The sequence below is a fragment of the Nomascus leucogenys genome, chromosome X (genome assembly GCF_006542625.1).
Source record: "Nomascus leucogenys isolate Asia chromosome X, Asia_NLE_v1, whole genome shotgun sequence".
Classification (NCBI taxonomy): domain Eukaryota; kingdom Metazoa; phylum Chordata; class Mammalia; order Primates; family Hylobatidae; genus Nomascus; species Nomascus leucogenys.
In genome coordinates, this window is record NC_044406.1 from 34,810,757 (window position 1) to 34,830,937 (window position 20,181).

At 39.8% G+C, this 20,181-nt stretch overlaps 1 protein-coding gene across 1 annotated transcript in view; it reads right to left on the reverse strand.

Annotated features, from left to right (window-relative positions):
* Positions 1-4,909: 4,909 nt before the first annotated feature.
* Positions 4,910-20,181, reverse strand: part of FAAH2 (fatty acid amide hydrolase 2) — a 218,276-nt gene continuing 203,004 nt past the window's right edge. The window contains exon 11 of the mRNA XM_030806665.1: positions 4,910-5,349. Coding sequence (XP_030662525.1) covers positions 5,174-5,349 — 176 coding nt within the window. The 3' untranslated portion in view covers positions 4,910-5,173. The remainder of the gene's footprint in view (positions 5,350-20,181) is intronic.

Here is a 20,181-nt window from a genome sequence, read left to right on the forward strand (position 1 = left end):
ATAAACGTGAGAATGCAGGTATCCCATTGATATATTTTTTTTTTCCTTTGGGTAGATAACCAATAGTAGAACTGCTGGAACCTGAGCAGAGGCTGGCACCATGCTTCATGTAAATCCTACAGAATAATAAGCCAATTAAACCTCTTTTCTTTAAAAATTACCATCTCATGTATTTCTTTGTACAGCACTCCCACTTATTTATCATTTTCATTATTTGGACCTTCTCTTTTCTTTTGTTGGTTATTCTAGTTAGCACTTTATCAAACTTGTTTATCTTTTTGAAAAACCATCTTTTTTGTTTTATGAATCCTCTGTTTTTTTTAATGCTTATTTAATTTAGTCCTGCTCTGGTCTATGTTATTTCTTTTCTTCTCATCATGTTGGGCTTGGTGTGTTCTTGTTTTCCTAGTTCATTGCAGTACATTGTTAGATTGCTAATTTGTAATCTTTTATACTTTTTTAATGTAGGCATTTATTGCTGTAAACTTTAGTCTGAGCACTGCTCTTGCTGTATCTCACAAGTTTTGGTATGCTGTGTTTCCATTTTGATATGTTTCAACAAATTTTTTGATTTGTATTTATATGTATTTATATGGCTTCCAAAGTTACATGTATTTATATGGCTTCCAAAGTTTCTCATGCTATTTATCTATAGTTTTATTCCATGTGGTCTTACAGTATACTTTATATGATTTTAATTTTTTTAATACATTGAGATCTTTTCGTGGCTTAACATACAGTGTAAAATTCTGGAGAATGTTCCACGTGCTGATAAAAAATTTATACTCAGTAGTTCTTAGATATAATGTTCCATAAATGTCTATGAAGTTCCTTTGGTCTAAAGTGTGGTTTAAATCCAATTATTCTTTTTTACTTTTCTGCCTAGATTATGTGTTTAAATTCTTAAAGTAGTATGTTAAAGTCCTCAACTAGTAGAGTATTTTTTTATGTTTATACCATAGTGTAGTTTGTTAAATGTGCAATAGTATTATGTCTAAAATATTATAGGTTGGCACTATTAAAAGCAATGACAAAAACCGGAATTACTTTTGCACCAACCTAATAAAAATGTATAACCTTAATTGTAAAATGCTTTATGGATAAAAATGCTAATGATCATCTGAGACTCCAACGAGTCATAATCTTTTTGCTGGTGGAAGGTCTTGCCTCAATGTTGATGGCTGCTGACTGATCAGGGTGGTGGTTGCTGAGTTTGGCATGGCTGTAGCAATTTCTTAAAATAAGACAACTATGAAGTTTGCCACACTGATTGATTCTACCTTTCATAAAAGGTTTCTCTGTAGCATGCAATGCTGTTGGATAGCATTTTACCCACAGTAGAACTTTTTCAAAATTAGAGGAGATTCTGTTTCAATAAACCACTTTCTTTGCTCATCCATAAGAAGCCACTTCTTTGAAATCTTTTCTTTGACTTACATATAATATGTGCTTTGTACATCTGGGTGTTCCAGTGTTTGGCCCATATATGTTTAGAAAATCTGAATAGACTAATAATGAATAATGAGATTACATCAGTAATAAGATGTCTCCCAAAATAGAAAACTCTAGGAATAGTTGGCTTCACTGCAAAGTTCTTCCAAACTTTTAAAGAACTAACACTGCACTTTTCCAAAAAATTGAGGAGGATGGATTCTTCCTAACTCATTCTACAATGCCAAGGTTACTACAATACCGAAACCAGACAAAGAAGCTAAAAAAAAGGAAACTACAGGTCAATATTTCTAATAAATATAGATGCAAAAACAGTCAGGCTCCTCTGCTGCAGGCATGCTGGAGTTTGCCAGAGGCCCACTCCAGACCCTGGTTGCCTTTGTATCACCAGCAGAGGCTGCAGAACAGCAAAGATTGCTGCCTTTTCCTTCCTCTGCAAGGTTTGTCCCCAAGGGGCACCTGCCAGATGCCAGCTGAAGCTCTCCTGTATGAGGTATCTGTTAACCCCTGCTGGGAGGTGTCTCCCAGTCAGGAGGAATGAGGTTCAGAAACCCACTTGAGGAGGCAGTCTGTCCCTTAGCAGAGTTTGAGCACTGTGCTGGGAGATCTGCAGCTTTCTTCAGAGCCAGCAGGCAGGAACGTTTAAGTCTGCTGAAGCTGCACCCACAGCTGCCCCTTCCCCCAGGTGCTCTGTTTCTGCACAGCAAAAGAAACTATCAGAGTGAACCAGCAGCCTACAGAATGGGAGAAAATTTTTGCAATCTATCCACATGACAAAGGGCTAGTATCCATAATTTACAGAAGACTTAAACAAATTTACAAGAAAAAAACTTTCCCATCAAAAAGTGGGCTAAGGACATGAATAGACACTTCTCAAAAGAAGACATTTATGTGGCCAACAAACATATGAAAAAATCTCATCATCACTGGTCATTAGAGAAATGCAAGTCAAAATAACAATGAGATACCATCTCTTGCCAGTTTGGCAATCATTAAAAAGTCAGGAAACAACAGATGCTGGAGAAGATGTGGAGAACTAGGAATGCTTTTACACTGTTGGTGGGAGTGTAAATTAGTTCAACCATTGTGGAAGACAGTGTGGTGATTCCTCAAGGATCTAGAACCAGAAATACCATTTGACCCAGCAATCCCACTACTGGGTATATACCCAAAGGATTATAAATCATGCTACTATAAAGACACATGCACATGTATGTTTATTGCAGCACTGTTCACAATAGCAAAGACTTGGAACCAGCCCAAATGCCCATCAATGATAGACAGGAAAAAGAAAATGTGACACACATATACATTATGGAATACTATGCAGCCATAAAAAAGGATGAGTTTGTGCCCTTTGCAGGGACATGGATGAAGCTGGAAACCATCATTCTCAGCAAACTAACACAAGAACAGAAAACCCAATACTGCATGTTCTCACTCATAAGTGGGAGTTGAACAATGAGAACGCATGGACACAGGGAGAGAGGAATGTCACACACTGGGACCTGTCAGGGAGTAGGGGGAGGGATAGCATTAGGAGAAATATCTAATATAGATGACAGGTTGATGGGTGCAGCAAACCACCATGGCACATGCATACCTATGTGACAAACCTGTACATTCTGCACATGTATCCCAGAACTTAAAGTATAACAACAACAACAACAACAAAATGAAATTCAGAAATGGCCACAGTGCATTCTCTACAAAACATCCTACATTTATAGTTGTCCAATTGTCTTAACACTATCTTTTTTAAAAATCTTACTTTTCCAATTTGAGATCACACATTGAATTTAGTTATCATGGGTCTTTATTCATCTTTATTCTGGAGCAGTTCCTTAGCCTGTCACTGGCATTAATTCTTTGACATTTTTGAATAATACAGGCCCTTAATTTTGTAAGATGTTTATAAATTTGGTTTTGTCTGATTATTTCTTATAATTAGATTCAGATGATGCATTCTTGTCAGGGACATCACAGATTTGTTGTTCAGATTAATGTTGGCTATTTGATTATGATGGTGTCTACCATATATCTGCACTCTACAGGTAATATTCCCCACTCTTGAAATTAATAAGTGGTAATTGAAAAGATATTTGGAGACTACAAATATTCGGTTTCTCAAACTTTTATCCAGTGGTTTTAGGATCCATTGATGAGCTATGTATGACTATATATGATATGAATGTATGAATATATATATGTATGAATATATGATACATTCATACATATATATGAATATATATGATACGTTCCTACATATATGTGACCATGTATGATACGTTCCTACATATATGTGACCATGTATGATACGTTCCTACATATATGTGACCATGTATGATACGTTCCTACATATATGTGACCATGTATGATACGTTCCTACATATATGTGACCATGTATGATACGTTCCTACATATATGTGACCATGTATGATACGTTCCTACATATATGTGACCATGTATGATACGTTCCTACATATATGTGACCATGTATGATACGTTCCTACATATATGTGACCATGTATGATACGTTCCTACATATATGTGACCATGTATGATACGTTCCTACATATATGTGACCATGTATGATACGTTCCTACATATATGTGACCATGTATGATACGTTCCTACATATATGTGACCATGTATGATACGTTCCTACATATATGTGACCATGTATGGTATGATACGTTCCTACATATATGTGACCATGCATGATACGTTCCTACATATATGTGAATATATGATACGTTCATTCATATATGTGAATATATGATACGTTCATTCATATATGTGAATATATATGATATATATGATACGTTCATTCATATATGTGAATATATATGATACGTTCATTCATATATGTGAATATATATGATATATATGATACGTTCATTCATATATGTGAATATATATGATATATATGATATATTCATTCATATATATGAATATATATGATATATTATATATAATCATATATATGATGATCAATATATACAATCATATATATAATATCAATATATAATCAATATATGATATCAATATATAATATCAGTATATATAATCATATATAATATATGATTATATATATGATTATATATATATATATATAGTTGTTCCAGGACCTGTTGCTTCTAGGATCTCTTAGTGAACAAAATTATAAAACATTTTTGGGGGATATTGGAAGAGCTTTCCTTACCATGGTCTCATTACTTATATACCCCCCTCCAGTTCCCCGCCAGCCATACTAACTTACAGCAGCATGTCCTTGCCTTCTTCACTGTAGCTTCTTCTGACTGGAATTCCCTTACTTAATGGTCTGCCTGGAAAACACGTAACTCTCCATTTGTCAGTTTCAGCAACATCTCTTCTCTAAAGTTTCTTAAGATCCCCTCATTAGCACTGGACATTCCATTCTTTAATTTCCCTGCTGTACCCAAAGCAGACACGATTCCAGCATTTAGGAAACTTTATTGCACTTACCCATTTACATGTCCTAACTTTCCAGTAACATAAAAGCAAGAAGCAAATAATACCATTTTGGTAAGACCAACAGTTAGAGAAGGAAATCAAAGTAGAAAGAATAACTAAATGAGTCAATACGTTCCCCAGTTGTTTCTCTGCTTGTCTGCTGGTGCTTGATTTCACACAATTAATAGAAACACCACCACACAAACACACACACATACACATATTAACCTTGCAGAAGGTCCTCCTAAAACTTTCCTGGACAGACCCAGCCCCCAAAAGTTTTCTCCAAGTACTGGGCCACAGCCAGGGTCAGATGATCATTAAAGGGTCCAGCCACAACCTGGATGCCTAGAGGGAGTCCTTTGGCATTCAGTCCCAGTGGGCATTGGGTCACAGGCAAACCCAGGGCACTGAAGACACCTAAAGAAAACAAACAAAATAAGTGAGAAATCAAGACCTGTTCCTGAAAACGTATTTCTTCAATTATTTTGTCAATAATAAAGATAATAGGTGAAAACATATAATTATCATTTACTATCTACTTAGGACTTAATAATATTTAGGAACTTTACCTGTATAAAATACTTGACATCACAACAAGCTCATAATATAGAAGCTATTAATTATCACTACTTTTCTGATGAAATAACTGAAGTATAGAGAAGTTATATAACACATCCAAGATCACTTGGCTAGCAAAAGCTGTAATTGAGATCTGAATGCAGAAAGTGTGAATAATAGCCTAAAGTTCTTTCCTATGATGTTATTTCTAACTTGTTTTCCATAGCACTTTCAGAAAAATCAGAGTAAATTATAAAGTAGAACAATATACTCTTAAATATATGGATTTTCTTTTAAGCTATAAACATTTTGTAATATCACCTCACACTAATCTAGAGTTGTGGTTTGTCATTATTTACCTCATTCATGCTGTTGTAAAACTTTACTGCGGCATAATTTATATAAAATAAGATTCCTCATTTCAAATGTACAGTTTAATGATTGCTAATAAATTTACAGAATTGTGCAAGCATCACCACAATCTAGGTAGAGAACATTTTTATCATCCACCCCAAAAACCCCATACCAATTAGCAATTACACTCCATTTGTCTATTTCCCCAATCCCCCGTATCCAGTAATTAAACTTTTATCTGTATAGATTTCCTATTCTGAACACTTTCTAGAAATTGCATTATATAATATGTAACATTTTGTGTGTGATTTATTCCACTCTGCACAATGTTTTCAAGGTTTATATAAATGGTTCTTTTATGGACAAAGACTATTCCATTGAATAAATATACCAAATTTTGATTATCTATTCACCAGTTACTGGACAGTTGGACTAATACTTTTGGCTATTACTAATTATGCTGCAAAAATCAGCAATATAATTACACATTTGTTTATAAGTCTGTATGAATATTTATTTTCATTTCTTGAGCATATATATACATATACAGATGAATGAAATAGTTGAGTCTTATGACAAATTTACATTTAACATTTTAAGAAAATGCCAAATTGTTTTCCAGAGTCTGCACCAATTTGACAATAGTCTTACCAGAAATGTATGAAGGTTCCAGTTACTCCACATGCTCATTAACCCTTATCCTTTTTGTTTATAACTATTTTAGTGAATGTGCAATGATAACTCCTTGTGATTTTAATATGCATTTCCCTAATGAGTAATTATATTGACCATTCTCTCATGCACTTATGGGCAATTAGTATGTTTTCTTTAGGGAAATATCTATTGAAATCCATTGTGCATTTTAAGTTGGGTTATCATCTTATTACTGAGTTGTAAGAATTTTTCATATATTTGGAATATAAATCCCCAGTCGTTATATAATTTGCAAATATTTGCCCCTGGTCAGTGTCTTTCCTTTTTACTTTATTGAAGCTATATTTTGAAATAGATTTTTTTTTAATTTTGGCAAATTCTAATTTATCATGCTTTCTTTTATTGCCTGTGCTTTTGAAGCTGTATCTAGGAAACATTTTATCTCAAGGTCGTGAAGATGTACTCATGTTTCCTTATAATAATATTAGAGTTTTAGCTTTTACATTTAGGTCTCCTATTTATTTTGCATTAGTTTTTGTATACGGTGTGTGTGTGGTAAGGCTCCAACTTTATTCTTTTGCATGTAGATATCCAGTTGTCCTAGAACCATTTGATGAAAAGACTATTAATTCTTCATTGAACTGTCTTGAAACCTTTATTAAAAGTAAATTGAGAGGAAAGTAAAGAGAGTGATGTCAGCAAGATAATGGAATAGGAGGAGTTTTGCAGTTCCAGTCCCCCTCACATAAATCCAGCTACCAACTAACCACAGATAAGAATACTTTCATGAATATCCCTGAATTTGGGAGATAGCCCCTCCAGCCACAGAACAGATAACAGCTGCATTCAAAGGGTAAGAGGAATGGTTTCATTTCGTATCACCCTCTCTCAAGCTGTAACAGTGCCACAGAAGACTCCCCTGGGCTCATGTTTCTGCAGGGGAAAAGAGAGTTGTAAACATATAGCCAGCTTCCTCGTCATTGTGAGGTGCTTTACAGGAAGCTCACTCTTGTCTCACTCCATGACAAACATTGGGAGTACCAGCAGGGCTAGGGCACCTGAGGTTAGTTAGAAACAAAGAAAAGGGGTGGGGCTCACAATGATGAGCACACGGATTTTGGCAGTGGCTCTTCACTTTTGTTAATGAAGGTGCCAAATGATAGAAAACAGCCAACAGCACTGCCCTGCAGGAACCATAGTCCACGGGTTTGCTTAGCTGAAGTCCCTAGCCAGCTTCCTTACGTAATGTCACTTCTCTCCTTGAGCCTTTTCCAGGCTTGGAGGCAATTGTAGGCCAGTAATTATCCATGGAAGAGAGCACCTGGCCCCACTCAACCCCACTGACTGTATGACAATCCCACTAATGCTTAATGTTCTCTTTTTTTTTTTTTTTTTTTTTTTGAGATGGAGTTTCGCTCTGTCGCCCAGGCTGGAGTGCAGTGGCGCAATCTCGGCTCACTGCAAGCTCCGCCTCCTGGGTTCACGCCATTCTCCTGCCTCAGCCTCTCCGAGTAGCTGAGACTACAGGCGCCCGCCACCACGCCCGGCTAATTTTTTTGTACTTTTTTTTTAGTAGAGACGGGGTTTCACCGTGGTCTCGATCTCCTGACCTCGTGATCTGCCCGCCTTGGCCTCCCAAAGTGCTGGGATTACAAGCATGAGCCACCGCGCCTGGCCGCTTAATGTTCTCTTTAAGGCTTCCTCAGGCCAGAAGGCAAGTGCTGATCCATGAATATCTGTGAAAGGAAGTACCTAAACTGTCTTGTCCCAGGTGGCTGAACAGTCACCCCAGAGACCTCCTTGAGCCTAAGAGCACCAGCACATGGCCCTGACTGACTACGGATTCCAAACAGCAGTACTGTTTTGCTGGGGAAGGCAGCATGAAATGCAATTTGATCAGAGGTGATTGCAAAGGACAGCCATCAGCATTGCCAAATTAAAACCCAGCTAGTTGTCTCATCAGACTACAAAGCACAGCTTGCCATTCCACTCAACCTCAAACTACAGGTAGCAGCTCACCCCAACTAGAGAACCCAAGAGCAAGGTCAGCTGTCCAGGGTTGCTATCAGTTGGTCCACCCAAAATCCCAGGTTAGAATAAATACTGAAAGATTATCATTGCCAAAGAACACCTACAAAGGCTGAAAGAGGTGGCCATGTACCCAAATGAATAGGCACCAAAACAAGAACACAAAAATTACAAACAATTTTTAAAAATCACAAAAATAAACTAATAAACCTCTAATTATGGGCCCTGAATAAACAGAGCTCTATGAGATGACTGATAATGAATTCAGAAGTAGTTAAGGAATGTTATAAGTAAAAATATTTAAGGAAAGGTAAGGTAGTTAAAGAAAGATAAAAGAAAAAATAATGAAGAAGGTCTGAGAATTATGGGACAGTATCAAAATAACCAATGTTTAAGTAACAGAAGTTATGCCATCCCTCCTTCCCCTGGGCTAGGGAGGAAATGGGAAAGCTAGGCACTTCTGCAGCCTTCAGCACAGATACTACAGCTGAAGTACAAAGAAGCAACAGGTTTACTGTGTGCCACACAACTCCCCACTTACACTGCTTCACACTAAATGGGGTTTGCAGGCTCCAGGTCACCAGTGCAACTTCCCCTGCCCCTGCTTGAAGACTGTGGCCATGGCTTGGCATTTCTTTGACAGCCCAAATCCCAGAGGTTGTTGCCAACCATTTTGCAGCCACCACTGCCACTAACTTTGTCCCTGCCACCTCTGGGCCAGGGAGAGAGTAGGGAGGCCTGGCACCTACCTGTGCATGCCTCCCACAACAAAATCCAACACTGCATCTGTAGGAGGAAAGTGTGGGTGTACCACGTGCCTCACAGCTTCCAGTTTCCATTTTTCCAACTTCGGGGACTTGCTCTACCCAGTGAAAGGTCCACAGCATGGCTGGCTTGCCCCCAACTGAATATTTCAGCTGCAGCCCAGAGCCCCTTGGAGAGCCCAGTAACCACAGTCCAGTTATCCACCCTCAGGTTCCCACCACCTGACTGGTCTGCCTGACCTGCCTGAGAGTTCAGCCAGTGACCCAGGGACCAACCCAACTCTCCCCATTACACAGACAGCACTGAACTCTGGGCTGGCTCAACCCAGGTCCAGCCCCTTCAGGACTCGTAAATGCCATCCAATGGGCCATCAAGGGGCCTGGGGACTGGGGAGCTACCTAGCCCAGTCTAACACAGCTAGTACCTATCCAGTCCTCCTGGCATCTGAGGTCAGACTAACTTAACCAGCTCACACCACCACAAATGACACTCACCACATGGGCTGAAAGGCAGACCTCTCCCTTACATGAAGCAGCAACATTAATATGTCAAAGAAGAGGTGAGCCATAAAGCTGTCTGTATTTGGGTTGAGTGAGTAAAGATATTCTGCCTCAAAAACACCCCCATGGAGAGTTGCAAGAGAGGCATTCTCCCTGGCTCTCAGACACACTGTGGCCTGGAGAGACAACAACATGCATCTGAAGTGTACATGATGAGCCCTACAACAAGGGTGTGAAAAGGGAACAGATTGTGTTCCTGCCTATTTAGGACATGGAGGCAGTGCAACCCCCTCACTTCCAGCAGAGGCCTAAGTGTATGTACCAGGAGTTCCCCCAGCCACCCCTATCAGGACTAGTGCCTGTGCTCATCATTGGAGTATTTGTAGGCAAGCCAAAGGGTCCAAATCAGATCAGGTGTGCCTCCCCAGCCACAGTTAAGAAGGAAGCTCCCATTACTGGGTATATACCCAAAGGACTATAAATCATGCTGCTATAAAGACACATGCACACGTATGTTTATTGCGGCACTATTCACAATAGCAAAGAGTTGGAACCAACCCAAATGTCCAACAACGATAGACTGGATTAAGAAAATGTGGCACATATACACCATGGAATACTATGCAGCCATAAAAAATGATGAGTTCGTGTCCTTTGTAGGGACATGGATGAAACTGGAAAACATCATTCTCAGTAAACTATCGCAAGGACAAAAAACCAAACACCGCATGTTCTCACTCATAGGTGGGAATTGAACAATGAGAACTCATGGACACAGGAAGGGGAACATCACACTCCGGGGACTGTTGTGGGGTGGGGGGAGGGGGGAGGGACAGCATTAGGAGATACACCTAATACTAAATGACGAGTTAATGGGTGCAGGAAATCAACATGGCACATGGATACATATGTAACAAACCTGCACATTGTGCACATGTACCCTAAAACCCTAAAGTATAATAATAAAAAAAAAAAAAAAAAAAAAAGAAGGAAGCTCAGAGCATTGGGATCACCACAATCTAGCTCATTACGTGAAACAACAGGGATCCCCTCACAGTAAACAAAGATCAAATACCCATCTGCTTATGCCACATCTGTGTCTTACCCTTAAGTGCTACCCCCTGGCCAGAAGGTCAAAGTGCATAGCCCAATAAAAAAGTTGTCAGTGGCTGGGCGCAGTGGCTCATGCCTGTAATCCCAGCACTTTGGGAGTCCGAGATGGGTGGATCACCTGAGGTCAGGAGTTCGAGAGCAGCCTGACCAACACGGAGAAACCCCGTCTCTACTAAAAATACAAAATTAGCTGGGTGTGGTGGCACATGCCCATGCCTGTAATCCCAGCTACTTGGGAGGCTGAGGCAGGAGAATCACTTGAACCCGGGAAGTGGAGCTTGCGGCGAGCTGAGATTGATTGTGTGCCATTGCATTCTGGCCTGAGAAATAAGAGCGAAACTCCGTCTCAAAAAAAAAAAAAAAAAAAAGTTGCCCCCAGAAGTGCACAGGAAATAGAAGCAAAGCCAAGGACTCTACCCAGAATACTATACAGTAACATTCTCAGGAGGGAGGAAGAAAAAATAGGGAAAGAAAAACAAATACCATCTGAACAAAAATAATTTCAAAAGTAAGTGACAATACCTCCAGATGAGAAGAACTCAGCATAAGAAATCTGGCACCATGAAAAAGCTGAATGTTGTGATACCAACAAGAGTCAAACTAGCTTTCTAGCAATGGACCTTAACCAAAATGGAAACTCAGAAATGACAGATAAAGAATTCAAACTGTGGATTGTCAGGATGCTCCACAAGATCCAAGACAAGACTGAAAACCAACCAAAAAGAAAATATGAAGGCAATTCAGGATATGAAGGAAGAGATAAATATATTTTTTAAAAAAATCAAACAGGACTTCTGGAAATGAAAAATTCACTTAAGGAATTTCAAAATAAAGTTCAACACTTTAATAATAGACTAGATCAAGTAGAAGAAAGAATTTCAGAGATTGAAGATCAGTCTCTCAAACTAAACTGGTCAGACAAAAATAAAAAAAATTAAAAAAATGGAACAAAGTCTTTGTGAAATATGGGATTATGTAAAGCAACAAAACCTATAACATATTGGCATTTCTAAGAGAGAGGAAGAAAAATGTAAACAACCTTGAAAATATACGTGAGGAAATAATTCAGGAACATTTTGCTAATCTTGCTAGAAAGATATCCATGTACAAGAAACTCAGAGAACATCTGTGAGATATTATTTAAAATAAACATTATGAAGGTATATAGTGATCAGACTATCTAAAGTAAATAATAAAGAAGACAGCATTAATCAAAGCACCTATAAAAGAAAACCAATCAGGCTAAGAGTGGAATTCTCTGTAAAAATCCCAAAACTCAGAAGAGACTGGGGGCTATTTTAACTCCTTTAAAAAATAAAAACCTGCTGCCAAAAATTTTATATCCTGCCAAACTGTTTCAAAAATGAAGGAGAAATAAAATATTTCCCAGACAAGCAATAAAAAAAAAATTGAGGGAATGAAGCCAAGATGGCTGAATACAAGCAGATCTGGTCTGCAGCTCCCAGTGAGACCAATGCAGAAGGTGGATGATTTCTGAATTTTCAAGTGAGGTACCCAGTTCATCTCATAGGGACTGGTTAGGCAGTGGGTCCAACCCAGAGGAGGGCGAGCAGAAGCAGAGTGGGGCATTGCCTCATCCAAGAAGTACAAGAAGTTGGGGGACCTCCCTCTCCCTGCCGAGGGAAGCTATGAGGGACTGTGATACCCAGCGAGGTTACTATGCTTTTCCCATGGTTTTCACAATCTGCAGATCAGAAGATTCCCTTGTGTGCCTACACCACCAGGGCCCTGAGTTTCAAACACAAAACGGGGTGGTTGTTTTGGCACTGAGATAGCTGCAGGTGTACTTTTTCCATATCCCAGTTGTGGCTGGAACTCCAGTGGCACCTGGAACCCAAATGAGACACAACTGTTCACTCTCCTGGAAAGGAGGCTGAAGCCAGGGAGCCTAGTGGTATTGTTCAGCATGTCCCACTGCCAGGGAGCCCAGCAAGCTGAGAACCACTGGCTTGAAATTCATGCAGCCAGCACAACAGTCTGAAATTGACCTGGGACAATTGAGCTTGATGGGGGGAAGGGCATTCACCATTACTGAGGATTTGGTAGGCAGTTTTCCCCTGAAAGCATTGAGGAGACTGGGATGTCTGGGCTGGGCACAGCAAAGTGGCTGTGGCCAGACTGCATCCCTGTATCACTGGGTAGGGCATCCCTGAAGGAAAAGTAACAGCCCCAGTCGGGTGCTTACAGACAAAACTACCATCTCCCTGGGACAGAGCATCTGGGGGAAGCAGTAGCTGTGGGAGCAGCTTCAGGGGATTTCATCATTCCGGCCTGCTGGCTCTGAAGAGAACAGCTAATCCTGACAAGAGGGATTCTCCCAGCACAGTGCACCAGCTCTGCCAAGGGACTGAATGCCACCTCAACTGGGTCCCTGACCTTGTGCACCCAACTGGGAGAGACCTCCCAACAGGGGTCAAAGGACACTTCATACAAGACAGCTCCAGCTGTCATCAGGCTGGTGCCTTTCTGGGACGAAGCTTCCAGAGGAAGGAGCAGGCAGCAATCTTTGCTGTTCTACAGCCTCCACTGGTGATACCCAGGAGAACAGGGTCTGGATTGGACCTCTGGCAAACTGCAGCAGACCTGTAGAAGAGAGGCCTGACTGTTAGAAGAAAAACTAATAAACAGAAAGCAACAACATCAACATCAACATAAAGGAACCCCACACAAAAATCCCATCCAAGGTTATCAGCTTCAAAGATCAAAGGTAGATAAATACTGAAGATGAGGAAAAAAACAGCACAAAAGCACTGAAAATTCCAAAAACCAGAATGCCTCTTCTCCTCCAAATGTTTGCAACTCCTCTCCAGCAAGGGCACAAAACTGGATACAGAATGAGATTGACAAATTGACAGAAGTAGGCTTCAGAATGTGGGTAATAATAAACTCCTCTGAGCTAAATGAGCATGTTCTAACCCAAGGCAAGGAAGCTAAAAACCTTGATAAAAGGTTACAGGAAATGCTAACTAAAATAACTAGTTTAGAGAGGATATAAATGACATGATGGAGCTGAAAAAGACAGCATGAGAACTTCGTGAAGCATACACAAGTTAACAATAGCCAAATAGATCAAGTGGAAGAAAGGATATCAGAGATTGAAAATCACCTTACTGAAATAAGGCAAGATTACAACATTAGAAATAAAAAGAGTGAAAAGGAAGAAAACAAAGCCTCCAAGAAATATGGGACTATGTGAAAAGAACAAACCTATGATTGACTGGGATCCTTAAGGATGATGGGGAGAATGGAACCAAGTTAGACAGCACACTTCAGGATATTATCCAGGAAAACTTCCCCAACCTAGCAAGACAGGCCAACATTCATATTCAGGAAATACAGAAAACACCATTAAGATACTCCTCAAGAAGAGCAACCCCAAGACACCTAATTGCCAGATTCTCCAAGGTTGAAATGAAGGAAAAAATGTTATGAGTAGCCAAAGAGAAAAGTCAGGTTACCTACAAAGGGAAGCCCAACAGACCAACAATGGATTAATCTGCAGAAACCCTACGAGCCTAAAGACAGTGGGGGCAAACATTCAACTTTCTTAAAGAAAATGGTTTTCAACCAAAATTTCACATCCAAACAAACTAAGCTTCATAAGAGAAGGAGAAATAAAATCCTTCAAAGACAAACAAATACTGAGGAACTTTGTCACCATCAAACCTGCCTTAAAAGAGCTCCTGAAGGACGCACTAAATATGGAATGGAAAAACCGGTATCAGCCACTGCAAAAACATACCAAATTGTAAAGACCATCAACACTATGAAGAAACTGCATCAACTAATGGGCAAAATAACCAGCTGGCATCATAATGACAGGAGCAACTTCACACATAACAATATTAACCTTAAATATAAATGGGCTAAATGCCCCAATTAAAAGACACCGACTGGCAAATGGGATAAAGAGTCAAGACCCATCGGTGTGCTGTATTCAGAAGACCCATCTCATGTGCAAAGACACACATAGGCTCAAAATAAAGGGATGGAGAAATATTTACCAAGCAAGTGTAAAGCAAAAGAAAGCAGAGGTTGCAATCCTATCCTTTTTTAAAAAAATTTTATTATTATACTTTAAGTTTTAGGGTACATGTGCACAATGTGCAGGTTTGTTACATATGTATACATGTGCCATGTTGGTGTGCTGCACCCATTAACTCGTCATTTAGCATTAGGTATATCCCCTAATGCTATCCTTCCCCCCACCCCCCACCCCACAACAGTCCCCAGTGTCTGATATTTCCCTTCCTGCAATCCTATTCTTTGATAAAACAGATGTTAAACCAACAAAGATCAAAAAAGGCATAGAAGGGCATTACATAATGGCAAAGGGAACAATGCAACAAGAAGAGCTAACTATCGTAAATATATATGCACCCAAAACAGGAGAACCCAGGTTCACAAAACAAGATCTTAGAAACCTACAAGAGATGTACACTCCCACACAATGATAGTGGGAGACTTTAACACCCACTGTCTATATTAGACAGATCAATGACACAGAAAATAAACAAGGATTTTCAGGACTTCAACTCAGCTCTGGACCAAGCAGACCTAATGGATATCTGAAGATCTCACCACCACAAAATAATAGAATATACATTCTTCTCAGCACCACATAGCACTTATTCTAAAATCAACCACATAATTGAAAGTTAAACACTCCTCAGCAAATGCAAAAAATAGAAAACAAATAGTCTCTCAGACCACAGTGAAATCAAATTAGAACTCAGGATTAAGAAACTCACTAAAAACAGCACAACTACATGGAAACTGAACAACCTGCTCCTGAATGACTACTGGGTAAATAACGAAATTAAGGTAGAAATAAATAAGTTTTTTGAAACCAATGAGAACAAAGACACAACCTACCGAAATCTCAAAGACACATTTAAACCAGTGTCTGAGGAAAATTAATAGCACTGAATGCCCACAGGTGAAAGCATGAAAGATCTAAAATTGACACCATACCATAACAATGAAAAGAACTAGAGAAGCAGGAGCAAATTCAAAAGCTAACAGAAGATAAGAAATAACTGAGATCGGGGGGGGCAGTTACAAGATGGCTGAATAGGAACAGCTCCAGTCCACAGCTCCCAGCGTGAGTGACACAGAAGACGGGTGATTTCTGCACTTCCAACTAAGGTACCAGGTTCATCTCACTGGGGCTTGTTGGACAGTGGGTGCAGGACAGTGGGCGTAGCACACCAAGCATAAGCTGAAGCAGGGCAAGGCATCACCTCACTCAGGAAGTGCAAGGGTTCATGGAATTCCCTTTCCTAGCCAAGCAAAGCGGTGACAGACGGTACCTGGAAAATCGAGTCACTACCACCTTAATACTGCACTTTTCCAATGGTCTTAGCAAATGGCACACCAGGAGATTATATTCCACTCCCAGCTTGGAGGGTCCCATGGCCATGGAGTCTCACTCATTGCTAGCACAGCAGTTTGAGATTGAACTGCAAGGCAGCAGCAAGGCTGGGGGATGGGCACCTGCCATGGCTGAGCCTCGAGTAGGTAAACAAAGCATCCAGGCAGCTCGAACTGGGTGGAGCCCATGGCAGTCAAGGAGGCCTCCCTGCCTCTGTAGACTCCACCACTGGGGGCAAGGCAAAGCAGAACAAAAGAAAGCAGAAACCTCTGCAAACTTAAATGTCCCTGTCTGACAGCTTTGAAGAGAGTACTGGTTCTCCCAGCACAGAGTTTGAGATCTGAGAACGAACAGACTGCCTCCTCAAGTGGGTCCCTGAACCACGAGTAGTCTAAGTGGGAAGCACCCCTCAGGAGGGGCAGACTGACACCTCACATGGCCAGGTACCCCTCTAAAACAAAACTTCCAGAGGAACAATCAGGTAGCAACATTTGCTGTTCAGCAATATTCACTGTTCTGCAGCCTCCGCTGCTGATACCCAGGCAAACAGGGTCTGGAGTGGACCTACAGCAAACTCCAACAGACCTGCAGCTGAGGGTCCTGTCTGTTAGAAGGAAAACTAACAAAGAGAAAGGACATCCACAACAAAACCCCATCTGTACGTCACCATCTTCAAAACCCAAAGCTAGAAAAAACCACAAAGATGGTGAAAAAACAGAGCAGAAAAACTGAAAACTCTAAAAATCAGAGCACCTCTCCTCTTCCAAAGGAACACAGCTCCTCACCAGCAACAGAACAAAGCTGGACGGAGAATGACTTTGACGAGTTGAGAGAAGAAGGCTTCAGATGATCAAACTTCTCCGAGCTAAAGAAGCAAGTTCAAACCCATCGCAAAGAAGTTAAAAACCTTCAAAAAAGATTAGACGAATGGCTGACTAGACTAACCAATATAGAGAAGGCCTTAAATGACCTGATGGAGCTGAAACCCCTGGCATGAGAAATACAGGATGAATGCACAAGCTTCAGTAGCCGATTCGATCAGCTGGAAGAAAGGGTCAGTGATTGAAGATGAAATGAATGAAATGAAGTGAGAAGAGAAGTTCACAGAAAAAAGAGTAAAAAGAAATGAACAAAGCCTCCAAGAAATATGGGACTATGTGAAAAGACCAAATCTACGTCTGATTGGTGTACTTGAAAGTGATGGGGAGAATGGAACCAAGTTGGAAAACACTCTGCAAGATACTATCCAGGAGAACTTCCCCAATCTAGCAAGGCAGGCCAACATTCAAATTCAGGAAATACCAAGAACCCCACAAAGATACTCCTCGAGAAGAGCAACTCCAAGTCACATAATTGTCAGATTCACCAAAGTTGAAATGAAGGAAAAAATGTTAAGGGCAGCCAGAGAGAAAGGTTGGGTTACCCAAAAAGGGAAGCCCATTAGACTAACAGCAGATCTCTCAGCAGAAACTCTACAAGCCAGAAGAGAGTGGGGGCCAATATTCAACATTCTTAAAGAAAAGAATTTTCAACCCAGAATTTCATATGCAGCCAAACTAAGCTTCATAAGAGAAGGACAAATAAAATACTTTACAGACAAGCAAATGCTGAGACATTTTGTCACCACCAGGCCTGCCCTAAAAGAGATCCTGAAGGAAGCACTAAACATGGAAAGGAACAACTGGTACCAGCCACTGCAAAAACATGCCAAATTGTAAAGACCATCGATGCTAGGAAGAAACTGCATCAACTAACGAGCGAAACAACCAGCTGACATCATAATGAAAGGATGAAATTCACATATAACAATATTAACCTTAAATATAAATGGGCTAAATACTCCAATTAAAAGACATAGACTGGCAAATTGGGTAAAGAGTCAAGACCTGTCAGTGTGCTGTATTCAGGAGATCCATCTCATGTGCAGAGACACAGATAGGCTCAAAATAAAGGGATGGAGGAAGATCTACCAAGCAAATGGAAAACAAAAAAAGACAGGGGTTGTAATCCTAGTATCTGATAAAAGAGACTTTAAACCAACAAAGATCAAGAGACAAAGGCCATTACGTACTGAATGGCAAAGGAGTCAATTCAACAAGAAGAGCACACTATCTTAAATATATATGCAACCAATACAGGAACACACAGATTCATAAAGCAAGTCCTTAGAGACTTACAAAGAGACTGAGACTCCCACACAATAATAATGGGAGATTTTAACACCCCACTGTCAACATTAGACAGATCCATGAGACACAAAGTTAAAAAGGATATCCAGGAATTGAACTCAGCTCTGCATGAAGAGGACCTAATAGACATCTATAGAACTCTCCACCCCAAATCAACAGAATATATATTCTTCTCAGCACCACATTGCACTTATTCCAAAATTGACCACATAGTTGGAAGTAAAGCATTCCTCAGCAAATGTAAAAGAACAGCAATTATAACAAACTGTCTCTCAGACCACAGTACAATCAAACTAGAACTGAGGATTAAGAAACTCACACAAAACCACTCAACTACATGGAAACTGAAAAACCTGCTCCTGAATGACTACTGCTTACATAACAAAATGAAGGCAGATATAAAGATGTTCTTTGAAATCAACGAAAACAAAGAAACAACATACTAGAATCTGTGGGACACATTCAAAGCAGTGTGTAGAGGGAAATTTATAGAACTAAATGCCCACAAGAGAAAGCAGGAAAGATCCAAAATTGACACCCTAAAATCACAATTAAAAGAACTAGAGGAGCAAGAGCAAACACAATCAAAAGCCAGCAGAAGGCAAGAAACAGCTAAGATCAGAGCAGAACTGAAGGAGATAGAGGCACAAAAAACCCTTCAAAAAATTAATGAATCCAGATGCTGGTTTTTTGAAGAGATCAACAAAATTGGTAGACCACTAGCAAGACCAATAAAGAAGAAAAGAGTGAAGAATCAAATAGATGCAATAAAAAATTATAAAGGGGAGATCACCACCAATCCCAAAGAAATACAAAGTACCATCAGAGAATACTACAAACACCTCTACACAAATAAACTAGAAAATCTAGAAGAAATGGATAAATTCCTCAACAGATACACCCTCCCAAGACTAAACCAGGAAGAAGTTGAATCTCTGAATAGACAAATAACAGGCTCTGAAATTGAGGCAATACTTAATAGCTTACCAACCAAAAAAAGTGCAGGACCAGACAGATTTACAACCAAATTCTATCAGAGGCACAAGGCGGAGCTGGTACCATTCCTTCTGAAACTATTCCAATCAATAGAAAAAGTGGGTATCCTCCCGACCTCATTTTATGAGGCCAGCAACATCCTGATACCAAAGCCTGACAGAGACACAACAAAAAAAGAGAATTTTAGACCAATATCCCTGATGAACATTGATGCAAAAATCCTCAATAGAATACTGACAAACTGAATCTAGCAACACATCAAAAAGCTTATTGACCATGATCAAGTGGACTTCATCCCTGGGATGCAAGGCTGGTTTAACATACGCAAATCAATAAATGTAATCCAACATATAAACAGAACCAAAGACAAAAAACACATGATTATCTCAATAGATGCAGAAAAAGCCTTTGAGAAAATTCAACCACCCTTCATGCTAAAAGCTCTCAGTAAATTAGGTATTGATGGGACATATCTCAAAATAATAAGAGCTATTTATGACAAACCCACAGCCAATATCATACTGAATGGGCAAAAACTGGAAGCATTCCCTTTGAAAACTGGCACAAGACAGGGATGCCCTCTCTCACTACTCCTATTCAACATAGTGTTGGAAGTTCTGGCTAGGGCAATCAGGCAGGAGAAGGAAATAAAGTGTATTCAATTAGGAAAAGAGGAAGTCAAATTGTCCCTGTTTGT